The following is a 20,765-nucleotide window of genomic DNA, read 5'->3' as shown; positions in this document are numbered from 1 at the left end:
GGAAAAAGAGAATTAACTCAACCTTATACATGAATATGGTTTCCAAAGCCTGTAGGATACAGAAAGTGACAAGAATCTCTTTGATGGGGCAAAAGCAGTGGCTGAGACAAAAAATTAAGAAGAATCAGACCCATATTTTGATTTGCAAAAGGGCAGAAACAGGTAAGCAGGGAAAAGGAATAGTCTAGGTAATGGAATAACATCTTTAATTCTACTACATTAGAAAGCACTGAAAGCTTGTTAATTTGAAAGAAGAAAATACAGTTCGGAAAGTGGTGAAGTGTGAAAATGGGCATGCTGGAATCCTGATGGAGGTAGATACCCAAAAGCCTGCCAAGGTCCAAGACCCCATCCCTACTCACTGTCCCATGAAGAGTCCTACACAGCCTCCCCCCAAACCCATGAAGTCCTTCACTGTTAAGATGGAGTTTCTTTAGGAACCAATCACTAGGCACATGTCCACACATACTCATTCTGGCAGCTACCTATTTTCCACCTACAGGCAGAGCCCTGTCCTGAACTTTGCCTGTGCCTTGTTTAGACGACCCAAATGGCAGGCAGAGTTCTGACGGTGGTGGAACTGGCAAGATGCTGTACTGTAGCCCTGCAGTCAGGTAATTCACCCAGAGAAGGAGCATGACTCCAGGAATAATCTGGCTGTAAGGATGTAGGGTCTTCTGCTTAAGTGTCCATGGAAGTGAGGCTACTCTGTAATCAGGAATGCAAGAACCACAAGGCTAAAAGATTGGGCAGAAAAGGGGAATCCTGGCTCCATACTATAAATCTGGACACTATGCATTTAGAGGGGAATAGTGGAAGGTTTATTTCAGTATCTACAACTGTTTCTGGTCTGATGCTGCTCCAGGGAATGGAGCCTACAGTCCCAATCCTATTCATTGCCTACTCAGGCAAGGATACAGGTTCTTCTTTCCCACTCTCATTCCCTATGCCGTGACTTCCATGTTCCTGTCCATACAACTGCCCATACCCAGCAAGAAGGGAAATAACACTTCCCTGCTCCCCTCATATCTAATCTGACTGGGCCTGCAGCAAGGATCCCAATGACATAAGCTTGTGCTCAGGTCTCCCACTGTTGACGAGCTAAATAATGAAGCTCATCTGCAAAAGTGGCAAAATTGCTGTTGCTGCTGCCAGCTTGTTAGACAAAAGACTATCTCTGCTCCATCATAGTCCAGAAAGGGCTACAGAGACTACTCTGAGGGAAAACAATGCTCTTATTTCCTACTGGTTCCCTATACAGTCCATAATGATTGACCTGATGTAACTGACCTGTTTTCCCAGAGAAGCACTTACATTCCCTAGGCCATCAGCAAAGTATACACCTAAACTAGACAGGTAAGGGTTTCCTTTTGGTTGTTCTCGGGACATGCAATTTCCTCTAGTGACTATAATGAGGAATTCAACTGTTCTTCCTCAGAGATCAGATCAACCTGCAAAGCTTAACCATAATATAATATACAAGTAGAAGTTTCATTTCACAGTGATGCACAAGTGCTATTCACTCAAGCATGAAGAAAGTTTTCTGAGAGTGTAACAGAGATACCAGTGCCTCTAGTGTAGCACAACATAGTCTCAGTCTAGCTGAGAAATGGAATGAAAATTTCATAGTAGGTATGACTAATCTGATCTTTACTATAAGTATGCAGAGTGTAAGTGACCTCCTGATTTTGCAGTTTTTCCCATTGAAAGTAGTGTTTATGCACTGAGCTGCATAAAGGAAAATAAATAGATTAGGGAATTACTTCAAATGCTTTGGCTATCCTAGATGCATTAATTTTTCATTACCTCATTTATGAAAAAAACCCCAAACCCCACAACAAACTAACAAAAAAAGCCTAATAAAAAACCTGAGGTAAAACTAAAATGTGAAATGAGGACATTCCAAATCCGGCAAAGAGAAGATCAAGCATTTTCTGCTGGCAATGCTCTTAATTATTACCAGTAACTTCCTATTTATTATCATCATCATTATTCTTTATCCTGTTCTTTAAAAATTATCCAAATTACCTCTGCAAATGTGTGTGGGTTTTTTTCTGTATAAAAGATGCTAGATTCACTTTTGGCTGAAAGCAATCAAAGTTTAGATGTAAGAAATATATCCTTTAAAGCCTGTTCTCTTCAGTTAACAATTTGGTCCTGGAGATGAATTGCAAATACAAGACTTGGGCCTTAACATTCTTACTAACTAATGGGAATGCTAACAAGTAAAGCAGTACTCTGCACTGCAATGCTTATTTTCTCTTTGAACTGGTGACAAATGAGAATGACTGCTTCGAATTAGTCTTACAAATGTCAGGAATACAACAGAACACTGCAAGCGTTTATCTTGGAACAATGGAGAGTCAAAGCGAACTAAGGTGAAAACGGTGTCCAGCAGAGTAATTCAGATCAGGAAAGCCATCCAACTCCAAAGCAGCTTGACCTGAACACAGCCCCAGAGGCAGTGCCACAGCTGCCAGCTAGACAGTAGCCAAGAATTTAGCAGAGGTGCAAGCCAAGAAGCCAGCCATGAACCCATTTGCCAATGCAGTAAAGCTGTATTCCAGAATTTGGCATCTGGGTCCTCCAGCTGCCAAACATCTCCCATCTGGCTGAGCCTGTGGACGAGGTGTTAAAAAGAAGACTGGGGGAGATTATACAGTAGTAAAAGCAATACCCTTTGCAAGACAGCAAAGATGAAGAGGCACATTGTGCCCCAAACACGTGAAACTCACACACATTATCACTTTGCTCCCAGTGGATCAGAGGAGGCAGTATGGACAAAATGCTCCACATTTTAGAGGAAATTAACAGTTAGATGTGCATGAACTGAGGCAACCATCCCAGCCCCTGGCCATCCACAGAGCTCAGCAGATGCAGATTCGTGTGGAATTGGTTTTGAATAAAACTTACAATTTTTAGTAGATTTGATGAACCCAGTAAGAAAAAATAGGAAACCCCCCCCCCCCAAAACCTACAAAGAATGTTTCTTCAAGACTTTGTGATCCACTCTGTTCCTCTGTCATCACAAAGAAATAGAAGTATCAAGGAATGTTTCTATACTTTCCTAACTGGAATACCATTAATTTTGAGTGTAATTTTATGGAAGGATAACTTTCTTGCGATTTAGTGAAAAAAAGTTTAGGAATATGAAGTTGAAAAATACCCAGATCCGGGTAGGCTGGAAAATTAATTCAAATTATATATATCCACTCATATGGCTGCATTTAATTGCAGCAGAATTCACTTCTGACAAGCAGTTACTGTTCCCAAACTCCAACAATGCCACACCCCAAGAAGCAGGAGCAGCTGCAAGGAAGACTCCTACCACTGTCAGCAGTTTGAAGTGCACCTTAATAATTCATACTTTCAAATAATGCACTGACTTTAATGTTAATATCACTTATCTCATTTCCACTTTTCATGCAGGTCCACATGGCCCAAATGAGGTTTGACAGATGTGATTTCTTGATCAATTTGGTTCTTTATTTTAAAAAGACATAAAAAACCCTACAGCTCTTTTCCAAATTAATGTTCTTATTAGAACCTATTTGCCTTGCTAAATATTACCTTTCAGTCTCCTCTCACTCCAGTCAGAGCACACTAACTTTCAGCAGTTTAGAGCTGACTTATGCCATCTTCATCTTCATCTAACCATGCATGTTTTTCAGGGAGTCTCATTAGTAGGATTTCATATTCACTACTATGGTACGTAAATACAACATAAATTCATAAAGGGATTTTTTAAGCAAAACACTGACCACATTAACAAAGAGCAAAAAATTAACAACATAAATTTCCTTCTTGAAAATGCCTCCTGCAGAATAAAAGCCAATATGCAAAATATTACAGTTAATTTAATGCAAGCTAAAGAAGCTTGCATTAAAAATTGTCTCTGAAATATGCATATATTTTAGAAACAAAACATTTTGAGAGACTAGTAGGTTCTTCAGAATAATTTCTGAGGTTGCACTGATAATAAAATCAGATCAAAGAAAGTTCTAAGGATTTTTAAAAACTAATGTATTGTTTCAATTTCATAGCCAAGGATACCTTAAAAGATTTTTATTGCCTCTAACAGAGAAATTGCTCCTGCTGCTACTTTGAAAATGTTTGAGTAATAAGATTCTGCAAATTTTTAATATAAATATACCAGTTGTAGTGTAATTAACTGCAGATTGGAGATAGGAGTAGTCTTGAGGAATGACTTCTGTATTTGACTACTTATTAGCAATTTAAAAGTATAATTGCTCCTAAACATGCTTTCTTCTTAATTTTATTACTAAGCTTATAAATGTGAAGGATTTGATTTGTTCTGTACAGTGTTTGCTTATATTGAATGTGTAAAGTTGTTTTTTTCTTCTGTACTCCACAGACAGAGGGCACACAGGTCACTAAGAGCAGAAAAAGCAGTGAGTTGATGGGTTGACATGTCCCATAATAAATAAAACTACAAAGGAATCTTCTGAGGGGCCCACAAAAGAAACAAAAGAAGGGAGAAGGACAGACAAGCAAGCAAGCACACTGGGAGTTGACATTTCACTGCATACTATTTTAAAACCCACTAAAGCAACAGCCATGAATCCCACAAAAACAAGAACCCTACCAGCTTTGGTACATCCTTCTGTCATTTGACATCATTTCCACCTGGGCAAGTGGGGTGAACCCGAGGGCCCTCACAGCATCAAAACACTTGCTGAAGTCTCCCAGTCACCCCCCCACACTGGATTGACATCCCAAAAAACAGGGAATCTACTAGGCACATTACACAGTACAGTTTTAAAATTCTGCCCTCCTTGAAATTAAAACAAGGAGATATTTGTGAAGAGCCCTTCCTACATTTTGCAGCTTTGCTTCATGGTACCTGGCAATGACTTAATATAACATGAGCTACATTGATGCACGTTAACTTGATCACTCAATTTCAGTAGACTACTTTGAACACTTTATATTATTAAACATCAGACAAGGTATTTTCTATTCTCATATTTTAAACACTGCGATTGGTAAATAAAAAAATAAGAACTGCAGCTTTCCCACCACCCTCTGAGCCCCAAGATAAAAAAAAACCCTCAACTTCAGATCTTGTCTAGCCCCACATATCCCCCAGTCATGACATAAAGAGGGAGAGAAACCTGAAAAGCACTGCTACTAGACTTTATCAATAAAACAGAATATTATATAATACACAATAAAATGCTTCATACCTGGAGTTGAAAAAACGAAAAGGGTTAACAGCTGACCTGGCACAGCCCCACATGCTCTCTCTGGAAATTGAACACAGACAATTAGGAATTTTAAGTTACCCCAAATAATCGAAGGGGACTAAGACAAGTTTGAGGAACACTTACTGCAAAGTAAGGCACATAGCCTCAGTGTGGAAGGCCCTTTAGAATTTTCCCATTCACTCAAAAATCTTCTCGAACTGAATTTGCTCTGTAGATGTCCCAGCTAATGATAAGTAAGTCATTAGGAACTCTGTGATTAATTTTCATGGGAGCAAAGTCAAAGCTTAAAGGGCCCACATGTCACTCAGTGGTAATTCTGGATCATGATGGATCATATTTTCTTATTAAAAATAATCAGTGACAAAGAGGTAAACTCTAATGAGAATCTACAGCAGGTAGACATCATTACATTAAGAGGAAACAGCTGCTGCAGAGAACGTCTGCTCCCAGAATTCTGCTGCATCAGTAATATTATTTCTGACATAACACCAAAAAACTTAGGCTTTAACATTTCTACTTAGAACTGGGACTCCAGGAAAAAGAGACAATCTTCTAAAATACTATTTTTAATAATGAACAACACAAATGCACAGTGCTATAGCTGCATAAACTCCTATGCTGGTTGAGATTTGGACTATGTGAAATGTTCCTTTTCACTGACAAATTGTGATCTACCGCATGTGCTCAAGTAAGAAGCATCAAACAGATGGTTTTCGGAAAAAACAAAAAAAAGGTTAAAAAAAGGGTTAAAAATGAAAGACCTGTAGAAAGCCAAGAACATGAATAAGTCCCTTTAGTCCTTCTCTCTGTGGTTCACACCTCAAATGTGCTGTGAAAGTAGTCTGAGGCAAATGCCCAAGAAACTAGCAAAAATATTAGAATACCAATATGAATCATAAAATAGCTAGCACAGTTGAATGTATGTGCACTGAAAATGTTTTGGATCTTTTATAATGCTCAATTAAAATGTCCAGGTTGGCATAGGAATTGTTGAAAGTGAAAAGGAAATTTTCAGAACAACTTTTCTTGATTGCTGTAACTGCATTTTCCACTGGCCCTTGGAAACCTACAAATAATCTGTTTTCTCTCAAAATTTTGCACTGCATGCTTTGAACCTGTCGCATCTCCCTGCTTCAAATGTACAGTAAATATTGGCTTTCTTTACTGTTTTTGTCATTTGTTAGATGCTAAATTTCTGATAATGACAGAAATACGCTATGCAGATGACAAAATTATCTAACTAACTTCTGTAGTATAAGTTACTAGCTCTAACACTGCCTAACACAAAAATGTTATGCATTTTTCCACACTCTTTTTCCACTCTCCATGTAGTCTCTTCCTTCACAGAAATATGTATCAAGTATTTGTCCCACAGTATCAAATAGGTCCAGATTTTATTTTACAGCTGTGTCAGTACCTAATCAAAGAGCACTGCGACAAAATCTCCCCTGCCTCATCAGCCCTCAACTGAAAGCAATATGCAATGGAAAAATGGTTACTGGAAACCATTAACACCAATTGTTCTCTTCCATGTCAATTAATTTGTAGTCATCTTTGTGTCTTATTGGAAAATCATTTATTCGCACAAGTGATAATAAGCAACAATACATAACCTAGAAGTTGTAACTGTAAATTTTGGACACTCCTTTTCATAAAGTTCCCTTTTTAACAATTAAGCAACAGGGCAGACCAAAATACAGTTGTTGAGGTTGAGTATTTGCATGCTGAACTTTTAACAGTAGAAAATTTAGCAGACAACTAGAACAACTGTTTAGAACCTACAGTATCCAGGCACTGAAGCAAAAGACACTCAGGCATCATCCAACCAATCTCACAGACACCTAAAACTTTCTATGCTTCTCTCTGTTTGGCCTGAAAGCCAAAGGGCTGTGGCCTCCCACCCATCCTCCTATACAACCCAGAAACCATGGAGAGAAGTACCTAACCCTTGCCTCTGGAACTTGAAGCTTATATGTGCTATGAAAATGGCTTAAACACATCTCAGACCACATAATCAGCACAAAAAGGATCTGTAACAGTCACTTCCCAATCCAAAACACAGGTGTAAAATAAAGAAGAGGAAAAGGACCACTCCTGGGTATCTTTTGCATATAAATGTAGGTATCTGGCTTCCTGAGTTAGTGCTCTAACCACCAGGCTTTTATGCCACAGGTGGGCACCACTGCTGTCTGTCACATTTTTACACAGAGATGGCCGATGGGATGAGGACAGCATGCTCTGGGCGTTACAACATGCAGAAACAGGTAAGCTCACAGCTTGACCTCTTCATTTCCACAACGGAAAGTTGGGAATGTGAGCTGCTCTTTTTTTTTTCCAAACTACTTTAATGGAGTACTACAGTTCAGAAGACCAAGCTCCAAAGAGAGCAGACACAACTCACAATACCTAGCCAGGATGTAAGTGGAGACAGCTCTAGGAAGCTGATTGCTCTTCCCATTGAACTTCAAAGCCTTTAACTCTTTGTTGACTATACTGTGGGAGTGTTAATGCCTTGTGCAGGTGCTCTACTGCACTGCTGGAGCCAATCACCTATTTCAGAACCTCACAACACCTCCACCAGACCTCTCCCAAAGGCAGAAAATCTGCATTTTGTCTCGATCAAATTTTGGCTCATCGTGCTCCTGAGTACCTGCAGTACTTCATGTGTTGCAAGCATTTGAGGATAGTGCAACCTCTGTGTCACACACTATATTGACAAGAATGTACCTGTTACAGAATTACATGTACTTGTAGTTCCTCTCAAGCCAAAGGAAAACCACATCTATTATCCTGACTATGCTTTAGGAATGGCAAAGGATCTCAGAAATTATGTGGTGATATAGACAGCAAGCAGTTCTGAAGTGGAAAAATTGAGTGTAAAAGGAATCAACCTGTTCAGCTTGGTAAATAATTTTCAGCAAACAATTTATTATACAACATTACCCTGTTATTGTACTTTTGAAACTTTTATGACTGAGATTTTGGTCATTATTATAGTTCCTCCTGTGGATTTATATATCAATGGTTTGACTCTTTGGCCCTGACAAGCAACTGATTACAGAAACAGCAGTACTCATCAGTTCCTAAGAGAAATATCATGGTGTCTTATATATCTATCTGACAGCATTGTGTGTCCCCAATTTATCATGCATTATCCCAGCACTATGCTAAATATTGTACTTTTCATGCAAATAATTGGGAGACATATTTTGACAGGACTGGGACTGCTGACTTTTAATGAGTACATAAACCAAGTATTTCTTTTACTGCCTGATGTCAGCTTCTGGTCATTCCCAGGTTAATTTATTTTTCAGGCTCTGTTTGCAATGCTAGGCTTTTCAGCCAGCAGCAGATCCTGTATCTGCTGTAGGGTGAGCACTTTCTAGGGCAGCCTCTGGCCTCAGTGCCTGCCAGCCTGCTCCATGCCCCCCTGAGCTAGCAACACAGGATAGACAAGAGCTCTGGCTGTTGCTGCCTGCTCTGATCCATCCTGGTCTCTTCCTTATTTTCTGCCTGCCTCAGCTTTCATATTTCCTTGCACTACTTTATCCTGTGGCAACTCAGTATACCTCACAAGGATAAATAAAGAAAAACATGACCCAGAACCTCATGCTTGACACATCTTTTGTCACTGCTCTAATGATGGAGGTGCAGAGTTTGACTCTGAAACCTGTGACTGTCATTACTTTGGGATTAGATGCTGTAATACCAGCCACTGTGCTACTTTACCTCTTGTTTTAGCCTCCAATTCCTTTATTTTGACTAGAGTAATTTCATATGTGTGGTGGCTGTAAGAACCAAGTATCCTTTCTGAGATACATTAAAAATAGTAATGCTCATGTTCTAAGTCACACACACATGGACAGTGACACCTCCTTGGCACACAGGCTCAACACAATAAAACCTCTCTTCATATCCATCATCCAAGAACTTCCATTCACTCCTCTTTTATCTCCAGCCTAAAAAAAATTTGCCATGAGAAATGAGGTTGTGGTGAAATCATTACAAGTCAAAGAGGATTGAACTAACAGATGGGAAAACCTACCACAATCTTTTCCCATTATGCAGGAGAAAGGAAAATGGCAGGGGAAAAAAAAAAAATAGTAGGTTAATTTTTTTTTTATCATCCCTGTATTTACATGCTCATTCAGTTATGCCTTGCCAAACAGTGTTCCCCTCTTAATAGTTCCCTCATTTACATGCAGTTTACATACCCGTGACCTGCACAACTTTTGTGTTTTTGCATGCGTTGACCTAAACTCTCAGGACAATATTTCCATAAATCAGTGTAAGCACTGCTATTAAGATTTAATTGTGCTGCATGTATGTCTGTCACAAAATCACAGGAACTGCCTTATGGAAAAGGAAAGAGAAAAACTTATCTAATCTAGATAATGAAACAAGAAGTAATTTTGGCTCAAGTGACAGCAGAGGACAATGCTCTTTCTTTTTCTTATCAGTAAGTCAAAGTAGCAGTTCACCGAGGTAGTTTTATTGTGGCTTTTCCTGGTAGTGTTCTGCTATCCAATCCACACCTAAAAGTATTTGTTATAGCTCTAAATTTCCTAAGGCACATGGCTCTGCCCCTGCTTTCTGTGCTGATTTAGAAAGAAAAAACATAAAAAGCTGAATAACGAATCACTGGGGAAGGAGATGCCAAACAGGTGTACAAACTGCTAACTGGGTAGCAGTAATTCATAATGTTATTTATAATTCATTCTTTGGTGTCGTGTTCTTCAAGCAATTACAGAATGCCTGCCTCACTGTCCATACAATGCATTTCACATATCTAACAAGTAATGACTTGAGCTTCACTCTGGAGCAACAGAGTGAATGTGGATTAAGCACAGGAGTAAGAGGCAGATGTACTTGATCCCAAGTCATTCTCTGCTTTGCTGCATGGCCTTAAGCAATTCACTAACCTGTGGATAATTATAATATTTGAACACACAGGGGACCGGTACAATTTAATTAGTTAATGTTTGCAAAGCACTCCGAAGATAAAAAATGCTATATGAATGATAATCACATCCTATTGTTTCATGGCATTTTATTCCAAAGCATGTTTGTGTAAACATGTTTAGAAATGTTGAATTCCAGCCATGGCTAAGTTTGACAACTACCTTGAAATGATCGCCACTTCTCAGACTAAAATTTAAATTAATTAACAAATTTAACTTCTGTTTAAGAAGACATTTATATGTGAATTCAATACAGATGCTAAACTGAAGCTGGGAAACAAGATCTTTGAAAGTTTCTGTGTAACAGATAAAGGAAGTGAAAGAGATATACAGAAGGAATGAAACAATACATGTTACAAGAAACTCTTTCAGTGCAAGATAATGGTACCCCAAATAGCCCAAGTGTTGAGTTTTCTTTTTTTTAGCATCCAGACTTCTCTTAGTTTCAGGACTAATCATTAGACCAAAAAAAGTTAATGGCAAACAGAAACAGACCTTTTTGGACTCCAACAGAACCAGGATTCCTTAGTTCTTCAAGCTTATGATGCAATTAATTTAAATATTTCTCTCAAAAGGAAAATATTACTCCTAGCAATGGTGTGGTAAAAGCTCTAGAATGACCTACTAATCAGTCATGGAAATTTAGTCTTACAGAGGAGTCAGGAAGATATGATTTTTGTGTAGACCAAGGTAAAAGCACTCTTATTTCTGAATCAGCTTTCTTCAGGGAACATTTTGACAACACCCCTATCTCCTGATACACTTCTGTTTAAGCAATACAGCCCTTTCAAAGCAGAAAGTGATATTTTCTCTGTAGAAGCTGTTTTTGATTTACAGTTGCCATTCACCTGGCCCTGGTTTCTAATGATCATTGGCTGATCAGGAATCTTGTTAACTTGGCAAAAGGCCTTGGGACATATAGCAGAAAATATGCACACCAAAAAATCCTACTGCATGCACAGGATGTCACCCTTTGATTTTACTGCCCAACTGTCAAGTTACTGAATTTTTCTTCTATCAAACATCACACATTTAAAATCACATATAAAAAAATCACATATTTAAAAAAACCTTTTTAGAATAGTATGGGTTTATTGAACCCCAGCTTCATACTTACTGCCTAAAGAGCAATTCCTAAAAGTATATAGGTCTTTCAAGCTCTTGAAGTCCTTAATAAGGGCTTTAGGCCAATTCATTTTTATATACAAACAGATATTTCTGATAATTCAGATTTTGCTAGAAACAAGTTTATAAAATGCCATATAAATACACCGTAGAAGAAGTCAGTACTTCTTCAACAAGCTGTCTGAACTTCTTGTAGGGAGTGCATGTAGGTAGGAGAAATCACAACTGTAAGTAGCTGCCACAGGTCAAATTTAGATGTATTAGGTCAGCTTCTCAAGTCACAGAGTTCCAGCATGGCCTTAGAAAATAACATAGATGGCATGTCCTCATATAGAACTGCAGCAATGTAAAGTTTTATCACTCTCCCTAAACCACTTGTCGAGGCTTCTTTACAGCTGCTAGGGAAGACAGATACCTTTAGAAAGGTAGATGATCATAACTGGTAAGATGATTGGACCTTGAAATATTTCTCCACTAAAGAAATCCAAAATATATGAGCCTAGCTTTCAGATAGCTTGCACTGTGAGAGATGAACTTTGCTGCAAGGCTATGTCCAAATCGGACAAGCCATCACTGCCCACAGGTTGCCTAAGGTAGATGAGAGACAGCACACTCTGCCAGCTCAGCAGGGCCCTTGGGTCAGTAGCCAGCATCCAACCCAGCAACACTTCTCACTGCAGAAACCTATTCTGTTCTACCACAGGATACTTACTTGAGACTGCTGACAAAAAATAAAACAAGACTAGAAGAGAAACATCCCTGAAATAATGACTCAGTGGGGGCACCAACCATAACACAGATGCTTTACAGGGCTCTGTGTCACCACTGTCTTCTGCTTACATATCTGCACAAATCCCTCTCAATGTTTTTAACAAGTCAGTTCAGTTTGTAGAAGAACTCTGGAGGAAGCAAGGAGAAGCCTCATCATGTTACAGCCTGTGAGGAGGTCAGAGGCCCACAGACAGATCTTCCTCAGTGTGTGGTCCAATCTCCCTCCAATTGCAGGAACTGTGCAACCTTCTGCTCTAAAGTCTTGCTGCAATGGAAAAATGCGTCCCAGACTTGTGTATTCTTCATGAGACAAGTAAAATTGAAATTGATATATTCCCACAATTTCACTTCAAACCAATTAGTGTTCTCCAGTGAAAAAAAAAAATCCTTTATTGAGGAATTCTGGATGAGCACTAACCAATTCTCCATCTGTAAAATCACCATTCAATTGCGTGCCAGTTTTAAAATGAGCATTTGTTCACGGTGGGCAGATGTACTAGAGAAGAGGGAAGCAAAGTTCACACAAGCACTGCTGAAACACCCTCACTTATGTTTCTTGGGACTCAGGACAAAGTATTTTTTCTGCAAGGGCAAGAAAAAAATGAGGTGAAAGTTCCCTGTAATGAATGGCACAACATTAGTAATGATTGCAACCAAAGCAGGAAAATAAACTATACCAGTGTAGCAAATGAATGGCTGATGGAAACAAAGATACAAACTTCAGAAGAAATAAAAATATATCAGAGAAGTTGATTTACACTGAAGAAGAGGAGGGAGAAAAAAAAAGAGATCTAGGGAAAAAAATCATATTTGAAAAGCATGTACTAATTTAAGATAGTTCATTGCTATTGTGGCTATGCTGTCTCCCTGTTGTGTTTCTCTTTTCCTAGTGCAGTATCCAAAACTAACTCCTACTGTATTGCAGTAATAGATGCCAGAGAGTTTACAAATAAAGTAAGATGATCACATTAGCAGCAATGTATCGATCACATAAAGTAGCCGAAGAGAACAGGGGTTGGGTCCCTATCTCATTTTCGTACAAGCACTCGGAGGCACCCAGCTCAGCGCAAAGAGGAATTAATGTTAAAGGTCAGAACAGTCACATACAAATGACAAATCCCATCTCAGTGAATTAACTGCAGCAATAACTACAAGTAGACAGGATTTCCTCTCTGAAATTTCTCTCTCTTTTTTACTCCAGGAAAACAATACACTATCTGAAGCATCATCAATTTATATGCACAGTTCCTCTTTTCTTTGACATTTGAAAGAAAAAATGGTTCCATCAAAGGAGTTTCCTCCACTTATAACACCTAAGGAGAAAAAAAGTCTAGAGAGAGGAATTTCTGCATCTTTAGATTATTACCAATATACTGGTCAAAAGCTCATGCTAAAAGTCACCCTCTGCCTCTACTGCTTGTGCCCTCAGCTTCTGCAAATAGGAGATCTTAAGGTATGCATATTCAGGGATGGAGAGCTGCATGCTGTAAAAGAATGCATTTTACCTCACAAGTGTGCAGGAAATAAGGAGATGAATGCTCTGTTCAGGGTCTGCATTACTATGTACCATGGACATGGCTCCTGAGGCCATCCTGCATCAGTTCTGCCTAGGGATGGAAAGGCTGCCAGGCTGAACAGCATGTTGCCTCTGTGAGGGACCCTAAAATATTTACTGGTCTTCTAGGGGTTGACTAATGCCTTCTCCTCCCCTGGATTCATAAAGATTTCTGGAGTGTATCTGAGATTTGGCTCTGAATATATGATGCTATCCTTGCTGTGTAATAAGCATCAGTGGTGTCAGGCATATAGAGGCAAATCTGCTCTGTTAGATGTTACATGTCAAAGTGAGTTTGTAAAACACACCACAAAAAGGATAAAATGCTGCTTTTACAATGCAAAGCCCACTGAAATCTACATAATGCTGCAATATTTATTATCAGCCAGAGCATATTATCTGAGATTAATAAATTATTCTTAGTCCATATTTTTTAAGGCTTAGCAACTTCTATAAAGCAGCACTGTCACAGGAAGAAATTTCACCAAAGTACCCTGCTTGAAATAATGACTTTATGTATCTATAACTTTACATTATTGATTTGGTTTGTTGAACTGAAGGAGAACTGTGAACTCATTCCAAAAGAACTACTGAGAAAGACGTCTGGAAGCTCAGCCAACACAAAGCTTGCAGCAAGAAGGCAATTTCCCTGAGAAAAAACAGTCATACTTGGTCACTTTACAAATATGCAAGCAAATAACATTCTGTTTGTGTAAATAAGGACTAATGCCAAACACGTGGCTCTTAGTGTTTCATTGTCAGTTTTTATTCCTAAGTATTTTGCTCTTGTAAGAATTACAGTGGACCTGAAACAAAGCAGCAAAATAGGTGGATACCATCCAGTTTAAGAGGACATGAAAAGCAAAGCTTTCAAACAGGCATTCCAAAATGTTCTGTGACCCAGCTAGGTAAGCGCCATTTCCGGAACAACAAGCTTAAAAATGGCTGTATTAAAACAACAGTTTCTCCCCAAAAACTAGAGAAGAGCTGATTTCTCTGTGGTTAAAAGCTGTCAGATGAGATGCCAGGGAGGATGCGGGAGCACTCAGAATGATCCTGTCGCTCCCAGCTCCTGGCACAGTGGCTCCGCAGTCAGGCGCTGTGGATTGCCGTGGCCGCACCTCGCACGGCGGATCTGCAGTGCTGACGTGTGTCCCAGGCAGCTGTCTGCACCGCCCGTGGGCGATGGGGAGGAACAGGAGCTCACAGGCTGAAGCCTCTCTCTGTCCCTAAATTAGACAGCTCAGATAGGGCACAGGGATTGCTGCCTGAAGGTGCCAAGCGCTACCCGGCCTGTATGCAGGGGGTGAGGTAACTGGCTCGGATGCAGGTACCCACACAGGCAAAATGAATCCTGAGCCTCACAGACAGCACACAGGGAAAGGCAGGAGGCAAGGCACTGAGGCAATTCCTCACAGCCCCTGTGTGAGGGGCTGTACAGGATCAACCCAAAGCAAATGCCCACCACCAGATACTGAAATCCCCAGAGTCTGAAGCCCTTTAGCCCCTTACTGCTTTTAGAGAATACATGTCTGAAAAGCAAGCAGCAAAAGGTCAGCTGTTGTCTCGTACCTGCTACCAAGCACCTACAAACTGGTTTGTGTTTAACAACGACAAGACTTTACAACACCAACTGGTACTGAAGTAAAGGATGCTACTGTGGCGTACTTCTCAGCCACTCTTTGCAAGACGTTATTTTCTGGGCAATTATTCACCAGAAAGCGCTTACAAGCTCACTCAGAAAAGAACACTTTGTGGGACAGTTGTCCAGACTTGAGGGCCAGCCTGCCCCCCTCAAGCACTAAGCTTTGACCTATGCTTTACTGACTGCTGAAGAAGTCTTTTTATGCATGTCCCTATGCTGCCCGGTTATTCAGCAGAACAGTAGGTGCCTTTCCGTGTCCTCAGAGGAAATTCCTGTCTGCTAAGTTTAGATGCTGAAATTGAACACACAGGAGCTCCCTTTGGAAGGCTTCAGAGGCACTTTCCTCTCTTCAACAAGGCTATGTAGAACGAGAGCTGCTTTTTCAGTAGACTCCTCTGCTAAACATTGAATATTAAGGTACATATTAGATGCCTAAAATCAAAATAGAGCCTGCCTGTAGGGCACAATATTGCAGACCAAGTAAGAAATAGATTGAGTGCAGTCGGCATGAAGTGCCAACATTCCTTTTCAACTCAGAAGCTCAATGTGTGGTGTCTGTGACCGAGAATGAACCAAAGATGACAAATTACAGATCACAGTCAAATTAGGTTTTCCTAATGGAGCTTTAGAAATAAACTAACAGATTACTGTTTAAATAAAACCTGTAACAAGAACAAGTTGATGTTATATTATTAAATTTCTTAATTTAATTCTTAAGCTCCAGAGCCAGTCAAGTAATACTCAATGTATTTGCCTTTGCAAACTGTAGAATGCATCGTACAAAAGCTAAAAAAGCTTCCCATGGTTTGACCAATTCTTTAAGTATTCAAGTGATATCCATCAGAGAACAGTATCTGCCTGCCAGTCATATATTAAAATTATTTGCTAGTGCTCCATATTTCCTTTTTTCTGTAATTAGACAGTGCAAAATCATGATGTGTTGTTTTATTTTTCTGGCTCACTATGTGTGCTAAAAATTGTGAAAAAATACTTAGCACTCCAGTGCCTGGTGTTGTGACTAGGAAATTGAAAATACATATGGAACCTGTCTATCAAGCAGTAGCCTTCAGTGGTGAAGAAACCTTCCCCTCCTTTATCACTGTTAGAAAGGGGAGCCTGCTAATCACAGAACCAACACCTTGTCTTGCCTTGCCCACAAACACCCCTCTCTCTGCTTAAGGAGAATATTGGTTTGAGGTTCACAGTTATGGTGCTTGGCTGGAAGATGAAGTAGTACATGTCTGGTAAAAATGCAAAAAAAAAAAAAAAAAGCCCCAAAAAACCCAAAGGCAGTCCCTCCCCAAACATGGCTTAGGAATGTCAGCTCTTTTAGCTGTTGACGTCCAGGAAAACAAAGCAAAATGTTTTTAGTTATCATATTAAGACATTTAAAATGCATCTATAATAATTATACAATAGCAATGTCTAATGGCCATTATTATACCCATTTTTATTTACTAATGTCCAGAATGCCCATACTTTGAACCTCTTAGATAAAGTAACGTGTTTTGTGGGTCTAGCACAGGCTTCAGTGCCTGGAGGCTCTAGTTCTATTTCCAGCTTTGCTTCAGATCTACAGGGTGACCTTTACGCATAACCTCATTTTCCTCACCTATAAAATTGGGATATTAATACTTATTTACCTCACAGTTGGTTCCCTTCCAGCTGCTACAGTGACTGAACAACCTCATGCATCTACAGAATTGCTAATGTTCATGACAAACTGTTTCTTTCTTTTCAAACAAGCAGTGCAGGAACTAAATTAAGAATTTGTCCACCCAGTTTGCAAAAGTACACAGAAAAATAAAAGCAATGGGAAAACTGTTTGAACCCTCTCAGTAATTTCCTTCCAATGACACTGTCCTTCAGGAGAAATGTTGCTACTTCCTATCTGACAGCAACTGGCATCCAGTTCCTGATGCTGCTTTCAGTCAAGGAAAAAATACATGTTTTTTGAGTAGTAATCTAACCTGGTCTCTCTTTGGAGAGGATATAAAACCACTGCAAGCTTTCCAAGTCTATTAAGAAAAAATTCCAATTTGAAACTCAACCTAATAACAAGGGCAGAGAGGAAGAAAGGAAAAGAGCACGAGAGAGACAAGAGGTACAGTCATCTCTTCCAAAAGGGAATAAAGCTCCATGGAAAAGGTGCTGGCAGGAGGACACCCCTGCAGCACCAGTGCCTCCGTCAGCCTGGGAACATCTCAGCAACACTCATCTTGTCTGGCAATGTGATACTTACTCTTGTACTGCTCTGGCTATGGAGAGCGCTGTAGATCCAGTTTCATTAACGCTATCTAAGGTCACATTTGGCAGGTCGTCATCATCACTGTCACTTTTAATTTGTCTGGGAGATAGGCCTCGGGGGTCCATTTGTGCTGGAAAGAGACATATAATGGATTAATATGAGTGTGCTGAAATTAATCTTGTCCCAGAACAACATCAGGGCACATAACACATCTGCCTGCTCTGGCTGGAGAGCACTGCTTGTGCTGAGCTTCCCAAATCAGCTGATTGGTGGGCTAAGCCACCCAGTGGTGCCACAGCTGGATGTGAGCACTTCCAGGGGCATGCAGGATTGTGAATTCTGAAAGGCTACACCAATGCACTCAGCAGTACTGAAATATCACTGCACGTACCACATCCAACAAAAACCCAGTTTACCCTCAAGTAACTTCAGCTGCCTGACTTCAGAAAGTGAAGAGAAAGGGTTACATCTGCTTTGTACAACACAGAACACTCAAGAATACAACTGACAGCAAAATTTCAGGAGCTATCTCTGATTTTGAGCGTTCATCATGAGGTATCAGGATGGACCCTGTGTCACTCCACTCAACTAAAATCTGGGCACCTAAAACCCCAGTCATCTTGATTTCTGACACAATTCAACACCATTATCAGCCTATGAAGGATCTTCACTCCCAACTACGCGCAACCTCACACAGGTGACCAATGTTCAGGTAACCAGAGTCAGCAGGGCTAATAAATTTTTTTGAAAAAGTCACCCAGTTTCAGGTCTTACAAATATCTGAAGACCAGGAATTGCAGGATTGTTTTACCTGTCCACAGCTTACAGTATACTGCATGGCAAGGGACTTGCATGAGGAGCAGCCAGAGCTGCCCTGTTCTGGACACAGTTCCCAGACCCACTGCTGGGCACAGCTGAGCCCTGCAGACAGTGGGGGGTGTGTCAGGGAAAACAGGTTTAGGAAAGGCAAAGCAACTAGCTAAGAGAGGAGTGAGGAAAAAAAGTGTGAGAAATACTTTACATTGAGGGTGGCAGAGCACAGGAACAGGCTGAACAGGAAGATTGTGGAGCCTCCCTCCCTGGAGACATTCAAAGCCCACCTGGATGTGTTCCTGTGTAACCTGCTCTAGGTGACCACGGCTTGTCAGGAGTGTTGGACTGGTTGATCTCCAGAAGTCCTTTCCAATACTAACAGTTCTGGGATCACGTGAAACAGCTCTACAGGTACCAAACATGTAAGGAGATGGAGGGCAAAAGGGTCTTCATAAGGGGTGGTCCCTAGAGGAGACTGTCCTGATGGGAACTACTATCTACAGTGGAGCAAGGGAACAGTGTGAGAAGGAAGGGCAGCAGAGAGGAACAATTATGGACTCACCACTGCCCCCAGTCCTCATTGCCCTGGGATGCAGGAGGAAGAAGAGCTGGAAATCAAGGAATAAAGTCCTGGAAAAGGGGGTTGAAGATGGTGGCTCTCACCATCCTAATCTACTTTAAATTAGCAATAAATTACTTTTCCCTGTGCTGAGTCCTATTTGCCTGTAAAGGTAATTGGTAAGTGATCTCCCTGCCTTTATCTTGACCCTGGAGCTCTTGCACCTTATCCTCCCCCCTGTTCTGTGGAGGAGTGACAGCAGCTGGGTGTGCATCTGGCAGATGGCCACCAGAGTTATCTTCTCTGCAAAAAAGAAACAGGAAAGGAGAGGAGAACAGAAAGGCAGGTGACCTGCCTTCCCTCTTATATTGGTTGCTGCCCTCCAAAGGGGAACAAAGCATAACTTGGCAGGATAGGGGGAGGGAACCAAGAGATGGGCATAAAGGGGAAACACGGGGCACAACTGTGACTTGGGATAGTGCTGAGAAGAACTGGGGGATGCTAGGGCCATAGACAAACTTCAGAGGTGATATGGAGAAAGAGATACTTCTCCTTAGTCATGAAATACCACATAGGATTAGTAAGTGCTGAGAGACGCCGAAAGCAGCTGGAGAAGAGAGCAGAACTGGAGAGATGTCTGACCCTGCAAGGGAGGCACAGGAAGGGGAAAGACAGGCAGAGATTTGTGTAAAAATGTGTTTGCTTTGTCTGCTCTGGTGAAATAGGGGAATTCATGGTTATTTATATAAAGAGCTAACTGTTTCAGTTTGTTAGTTTGTGCTCTCCTGTATTGCAATGTCACAGACAGGACACTTTCTTCTGGGTCTTGCAACATGATTTTTGAGAAAGGTATTCATTCCTACTCAACTCTGGCTAACCACAGATCTGGACAATAGGTATCACAGGCTCCCTTTAGAGATCATGAACAGCTCAGTGGACCCACAGCTAGGGAGAAGATCCAAAAGCTGTAATTAAATCTGCCATTATGCCATCTTTCTTATGTTTAAATTTTAAGTCAGTGTTTACTGACTTTACAAAAGGGACTGAGTTACAATGAAAAACGGTAGGGCTGCAGATATTTCAGGACCTGTGCAGTCATAACAGTAGGACTGATAAATAGCTGGGCTCTTGAAAAGAAAGCACTCCACAAATGAGTGAAGAATCCAGGGAAAGTTGGTCTTAAATTTTAATTTATGTCTTAGCTGCAAACCACCTGTGAGTTAAAGAACACTGATTATAAACTAACCTTCAGCTGTGGTTTTTATGTCACAGAATTTCATAAGGAAAATACTGTTAAATATGTTCAGTAAGCTGATGGAAGAACCCCTTCTGGAACCACAGTGCATTTACTGTTGCACAGTACTACTTCTATTACCCTTCTACAGGCACAGGTTAGGTGCCTCAGTAATGCTGGCTATGTTCAGTCTGCTGATTATTTCTTCATGTATGGTAAACACCTTTTGCTTACCAAAGCAAAGGCTGTTGACAGTGAACCATGACCTACATGAGACAAACACAACAACTTACAAACTGTTTGAAACAATTATTTTAGGCAGAATGAGAACCATTCTGACCGTGCTTCTTAAAATCACAACTTACACATGATGATATTCAATGTGTAACCTCAACCTGAGAACTAGGGATAATTTAGTATTTTATTTAAAAGCAACTGAACCATCTAGTCAGCTGATTTAGCCCCAGAAAACTATTTGAAACAAAGTGCTACTTCTACCTTGCTTCCTAATGATCCTTCTTAAAATAATAAGGGTATTACTATGTATTTCATTAATTCTCCAGTTTTTTCATAGACTCATAGAAAGGCTTAGGTTTGTAGGGACCTTAAAGATGATCGAGTTTCAA

At 40.3% G+C, this 20,765-nt stretch overlaps 1 protein-coding gene across 12 annotated transcripts in view; it reads right to left on the bottom strand.

Moving 5' to 3' along the window:
• The window catches only part of KLF12 (KLF transcription factor 12), a 235,901-nt gene that overhangs the window by 57,970 nt on the left and 157,166 nt on the right, over nt 1-20,765 (bottom strand). For 10 of the 12 annotated variants that reach the window (XM_088050984.1, XM_014251758.2, XM_088050987.1 and 7 more), the window contains 2 exons: nt 17,528-17,663; nt 5,208-5,267 (listed from right to left, as the gene is read on the bottom strand). In XM_088050984.1, coding sequence (XP_087907110.1) covers nt 5,208-5,267; nt 17,528-17,663 — 196 coding nt within the window. The remainder of the gene's footprint in view (nt 1-5,207; nt 5,268-17,527; nt 17,664-20,765) is intronic. The other 2 variants (XM_088050993.1, XM_005516420.3) reach the window with 1 other exon arrangement.

This window comes from Pseudopodoces humilis, chromosome 2 (genome assembly GCF_049639895.1).
Source record: "Pseudopodoces humilis isolate 2021_Gansu_Grassland_sample_001 chromosome 2, ASM4963989v1, whole genome shotgun sequence".
In the NCBI taxonomy this organism is placed as follows: Eukaryota; Metazoa; Chordata; class Aves; order Passeriformes; family Paridae; genus Pseudopodoces; species Pseudopodoces humilis.
Note: the sequence above shows the minus strand (reverse complement) of the source record. Positions and strands in the feature narration are given on the sequence as shown.